At 35.9% G+C, this 6,098-nt stretch overlaps 1 protein-coding gene across 1 annotated transcript; it reads right to left on the minus strand.

The window, feature by feature from the left end:
* Nucleotides 1-935: 935 nt before the first annotated feature.
* On the minus strand, nt 936-5,566 carry LOC127158373 (antimicrobial peptide NK-lysin). Its single transcript, XM_051101536.1, has 4 exons — nt 5,399-5,566; nt 5,211-5,275; nt 2,184-2,279; nt 936-2,100 (listed from the first exon to the last, which is right to left on the minus strand). Exons 1-4 carry the CDS (start codon nt 5,439-5,441, stop codon nt 1,942-1,944), a joined length of 363 nt encoding a protein of 120 aa, XP_050957493.1. The 5' UTR covers nt 5,442-5,566; the 3' UTR covers nt 936-1,941.
* Nucleotides 5,567-6,098: the final 532 nt, after the last annotated feature.

The raw sequence follows: 6,098 nt of genomic DNA on the forward strand, positions 1-6,098 counted from the left end.
AAATAAATTAGTGTGGCATTTTGATCAGTTGTGTTTGAAAAAGGAATTCAAGATACTTCCTGTTAGATTTTTGTGTGTTACATAGAGAATTGTGTGTTGTGTTTTGCAAAGTGTTTTATGAAACTTGGTGTTTGAGTGTCAGATTTCAGAAATTGTGTGGCAAGTAATGATTTTGTGTGTAAGCAGCTGAAAAAAAACTATAAGAACCGGTTCCAAATTTCCAAGAGCAGGGTATTCCAAGAACCAAATTATGGAAGAGACTGGAAGAAGAGTGGACCAAGATCACAACAGTGAAGTTTGAGAAACTAGTGATGTCCTATGGCTGCAGATGTGCTGAAGTCATTCAAAGCAAGGGCCTCTACACTTCCTACTATTTTCTGACAGCTGTAACCCTACACATTTTTATTTTTATTTTTTTTTGACAGTGGAAATGAGACAGGAAGCGAATGGGAGAGAGAGAGGTGGGGTGAGATCGGGAAAGGTCTTTAGGTCTTTAAAAGGTCTTTTTAAAAGAAGTCTCTTCTACTCACCAAAGATCGATTTATTTGATTAATAATACAATATAAACAGTAAAATTGTGAAATATTATTACAAATACTTTTCTATTTGAATATATTTTAAAATGGAATTTATTCCCATGATGCAAAGCTGAATGTTCAACATCATTATGCCAGTCTTTAATATCACATGATCCTGCAGAAATCATTCTATGCTGATTTGCTGTTCAAGAAACATTTCTGATTATTATCGGTGTTGAAATCAGTTATTATTTTTGTGGAAACCATGATACACTTTCTTTCAGGATTCATTGATGAATAGAAAATGTAATAGAAAATAATATAAAGTAATAAAGTATGTTATAAACTTCTAAAGTATTTATTTCTTTAAAAATAAAGTTCTAAACTCAAGTGTAACGAAGCGGAGCTGAGGCAGGATGAGGTGAGGATCTGTTTATTGAAAGTCCAAGAAAAAAAACAACAAATAATCCAAAACGGGAGACACTGAGAAACCAGACAAGAACAGAAAGCAACCATTACAGACATTAACAACTGACAAAATACAAGGGAAAGCCAAGGACTATTTATACACAGGGCAGAGGTAATGATCTAATTGGTAACCGGGGTGACTAATGAGGAAGTGGGTGTGGTTCAATTAACATCCATGGCCACAAACAAGGGAACAGAGAGGCAGGGAGACAGTGAACAATAAGACACAAAAACTACAAAATTAAAGTCCTTAAACACGGATACAGAAAACAAAGACCAGGATCATGACATCAAGTCAGAAATGGCATTATCAGATCAGGCATGGCCCTTTAAATGGTGTGAAAGTATACAACTGTGGTAGGAACTCTGTCCTAGATATGGCAGAAGTCTCGTGATTAGCCACAAGAACCCTTCATTTATCTGAAACTATGTCTATATTTCATTCACATCTGTCATAGTGGACTGATATACATTCTGCAAGCAGCATAGTTGACTTAAGATTTAAACATATAGTTTTCAGTTTAGTTTCAGTTTAATTTGATTAATTTCATTTCAGTGCTCTTATCTAAAAACATCTGTAGTCATTAGTGGAAAAATGAGCTTGTTAAAAAAAAAAGATTTAATTTAGGCCTCACTTACAAAGCAGTGCGATGAAAGATATTATTTATTTATTTATTGAGAATATCGTCTCTAAATATTTAGATACCATTTATTCTGTTTATTTATTTTGATTTAGCTTAATAATTAGAAAACAGTAAAAAAAAAAAAAAAAAAAACACACAAATTATTGTTTTATTCATATATTTTATTTTGTTTTCACAATTTTTTTTTTTTGTTTTTTATAATGCTTCCACAGTAATCATTTATTCTCATTTAGAAATTGTCACAAGCTTGATCACGTACGACAATGAACAATGATTATAAACTTTTGGAGTAGGTATTTCTGTGGTTCCTACTAGCAGACATGAATTTTAGTACAAACAGCATTTGTGCTATCATTCTTCATCAGCTCATCGACCAGATCGTGTAGATGCTGTCGAACTATATTCAGGCATGTACCTCTCAGCAGCCACATTTTCCCACAGAAGTATTCCAGTATGCCTTTAATTTGAACCTGAGGGGAAATAATGTATTTAGTCAAAGCTATTATGAAAGGCACAGTCAGTTCATTAATGTGGCATTAATCATGACACTCACCGGCGTTGCATGGGCTGGGATCATATTTTTCACCATCGCAATAAGTGTTTTGCATGCACTGCACAGAAATATCTGCTCTTTCATCATGTCATCAGCCTGAAAAACATCACAACGTGAAATAAATTTGAAACAGTAACTAGTGTTGGGTTCGAGTCCACCTAAGTCGAGTCCGAGTCAAGTCTTTTACCAATCGAGTCCGAGACGAGTCCGAGTCCAAAATGGGCTGAGTCGGACTCAAGTCCGAGTCCCAAAGGGCTGAGTCCGAGTCGAGTCCGTCCGAATCCAAGAAAACACTACTGTTTGTCAGTATCTTAACAATGTTCTAATCCAGGGGTGCCCAAACTCGGTCCTGGAGGGAGGTGTCCTACAGATTTTAGCTCCAGCCCCAATTACACACACCTGAACCAGCTAATCAAGCTTATACTAGGCATACTAGAAACCCCCTGGCAGGTGTGTTGAGGCAAGTTGGAGCTAAACCAAGGACCAGGACTGAGTTTGGGCACCCCTGTTTTTAACCTTTCCAACTAGAAAAATGCAATGTCAGTTGAAATGTAAGAAAAGCAAACCTCTAGTGGATCTTGCCATTTTGATTTTGATTTCACAACATCTCATAAGTGTCCATGCTCTGCTTAGCAAACTTAAAGTCATGTGACAGAAGTTATGGCTGATCTATGTAATGTGACATATTTTAGAGTGAAAGGTTTTAGAATGTGAAAAATTATAGGGCGGAACTTGACTTTATGCATCGATGTAGTAAATGTATAAATTCAAGGGAGTAGGTATCTTGGTGAATGGGACCTTAAGAGCCTCTTGCAGCACCTCTTTTATTTCTGATTGTGGCTGTGTGTGTTTTGGGTTGTATATGACTTTTTTTTTCTTGAATAAAAATGAGGCTGTGAGGGATAAACCTAGTCTTTACAATGGTACACACTGTGTAAAAAGCCCTACATATACTTTCCATAAGTCACAGCAAACTCACACCTGTTTTATTTTTGAATGCATTTATAGTTACATTAATTACAATAAATTACATTATATAAGGAATAATTGATGATGGGCCATTTAATTATTAGAAAATCATGCACAACCAAGATAGTTTTGGACCCATAAAAACTGTTGCTGCAAAGATGTTGGAAAAATTATTTTTCTTTCAAGCTAGAAACTGCCACCATGTTTAAATACAGAAAAAAACTAATCAACTAATGTAAGTAAAACATTCTCGAGCTCAAGGCAAGTAAACACTCCAAGTATTACTTACAAGCAAAAGTATTAATACATATATTAATCAAAAATACAAATTAAATAATATTTTTTAAAATAGAATCTTTCTTTTAAAATAGAATTGTAGGGTTTTTTGTAAGTTTTTGTATGTAGGTCTATATAAAGGCTATTACAGAAATAGATACAGACATTTCATCAAGTAATAAATGTTAAAATAAAACACTGCAAAATCTTCACTGTATACATTAAAGAAAATTCTAACTTATTACAGTTAATACGTGATTCAGTCAAGAACAGTAAGTGATTTTCTCTTTTTCTTTTGTTGTTTGATTATTGTTTGACGTGGTCTGCTGCTGCAGGTTTACGCTGCTGTCGCTTTAAGATCTGACGCACAGATCAAATATTTTGACGCATCAGTGTTTCTCCCAACTGTTCAGGTTTACTTGAGACAAAATCGACTTAATTTACATGAATAGTCTCCAATACGAGCATGTGTGTAGCAATAACAGAACCTATTAAAAGCGAAAGAGAACTTTGTATTCACACACTGACTGAGAGGCGCGTTCTGTGATCGCGCTTTGAGTGTGCGCGCACTAGTGATGCGCGGATGGCGGTTATATCCGCGGGTCGGGTGGGTCGGGTAATAAAAAAAATGCATTCTGATTATTTGCGGGTGGGTCGCGGGTGGATGAGATGAATCAATAATGAGGCAAATATTAACTACATTTTCTAAAATATGAAACTGTTCTAAATACTTTTTTCAGGCAAACGATTTCATTTGTGTATGTGTGTTCACCTGTTCGAGAAGTTGTGACAGAAAAAAGACATTCCAGATCAAGTTTGAAGGGAGTTACGCCTGTGTTAATACTATTTAGTAGGGTAATATTTAGTGGTGTAGTGCAGTACCTGCGGATACCCATTTTTTAATCAGTCAGTTCTAATTTCCCTCTGATGCGCATCATTCAGTGTCCTGCATTAGCCAAAATCATGACAGGCCACCATTTCTAATTCAATCGTATGTGAATAAATGCAAATATTCGCTCAAAACACATAGTAAAGACGGTAGGGAATGTGGCGCCGGCTTCCTTTGAAATATGTTTGATGATTGCGCCTGATGCGCCCGCGCCCGCTCCGTCCGCGCCAGCACCAGAGTTGCCGAGTAGTAAAATTAACAATTATTATTGATTACTAATTTGAATCAGTACATTATAACGAAAACAATACCTTAAAAATGAAAAGAATTAGATTTTTATGATCTTTCAAGTAGACAAGACTTTCGTGATAATGCATCGAGTCAGTGACATTCCGTCAACTGTCTCTGGACTCGGACGGACTCGGGATATTTTCCGAGTCCGAAAGGCTTGAGTCCGAGTCAAGTCCGAGTGAAAATGCATCCGAGTCCGTGACAAGTCCGAGTCGCCTAAAAATTGTACTCGAGACCGGACTCGAGTCCGAGTACGAGTCCGAGTACCCCAACTCTAACAGTAACAATAACAGAGATAAGAATACAGCAGAAGCCAGTCTACAAATCTCTCTGCACTCAAGGAGACAATGCTATAAACTTTGTCCTCCTTCATTATCGACACAATATTTTTAAATTTAACACTTTCAGACAACTTTGACACAATCTGTATTTGTCGATGCTGATTATAGTTAGTCATCTATCAATACCAGTTAATCTCATGCAATTTGATGCAAATGACTCTTTGCAAAATGATCTCTTGTGAGGTCATATGTGCATCAGTCATTTGCATACGTTCATTATTTTAAAGTATACACGTATTATTGTCATCAGGAGATGCTTACAGAGATCTCTTCATCCTGGTCCTCAGCAGAGCCCACTTCACGAATCTCCCAATGAGTTGCGCAGACTACAAATAATTGACAATAATTAATGTTAAAACAAATGATTAAAGCAAAAAAAAAAAAAAAAAAAAAACAATTCCTAACAGAGAATACAAGTCATTTTAGAACTGAATTAGTGATTATTTTACCTGCATATACGAGCAAGGTGACAAGAAAGATGTTGCGGAGCATCTTAGCAGAGGATCTCTAACCAGCGTGAAGACGCAGCTTTCAGAATCTGAACCTCAGTGATCCTCAGAAGTCTGTAGAGCTCTTCTTATAGAGCTCTGCAATAACCGCAAGTGAGCATTCTTTACAACCACAAACCACAGATCTACTAATCATGTTTAATAAAAGAATCCTGTGGAGTAATATCCTGATAAAACAAAGATATTCACTACTCTACCTTTGTTATTTATAACTTTGTTGTCAATGCTTGTAAAGACTAAACATTTTGCGTTGATCTGCACAGGTCATTAAAAAACTGTACATATAACTACAAACATTACTTGGTAACGCTTTAGATTACAACCCGCAAAGAACTACGTAAGTAAACTGAATTTACGGTGTATGTTTATGCAATTATAGTGTACCTATAAAGAACGTACATGTAGGTATAAGGGAACAATATGTTATATTTGGGTAATAAGGGGAAAACAAACCAGATATTCAACCTGCAAAGAACTACATAAGTATACTGAATTTACGGTGTACGTTTCTGTAATTATAGTGTACCTATTAGTACGTATGTGTAGGTATAAGAGAACAATAGGCTATGTTACGTTTTGGTAATTCGGGGGTAACAACCAGATATGCAACCTGCAAAGAACTGCGCAAGTAAACTAAAGT

This window comes from Labeo rohita, unplaced genomic scaffold, assembly GCF_022985175.1.
Source record: "Labeo rohita strain BAU-BD-2019 unplaced genomic scaffold, IGBB_LRoh.1.0 scaffold_1482, whole genome shotgun sequence".
NCBI classification, from domain to species: Eukaryota; Metazoa; Chordata; class Actinopteri; order Cypriniformes; family Cyprinidae; genus Labeo; species Labeo rohita.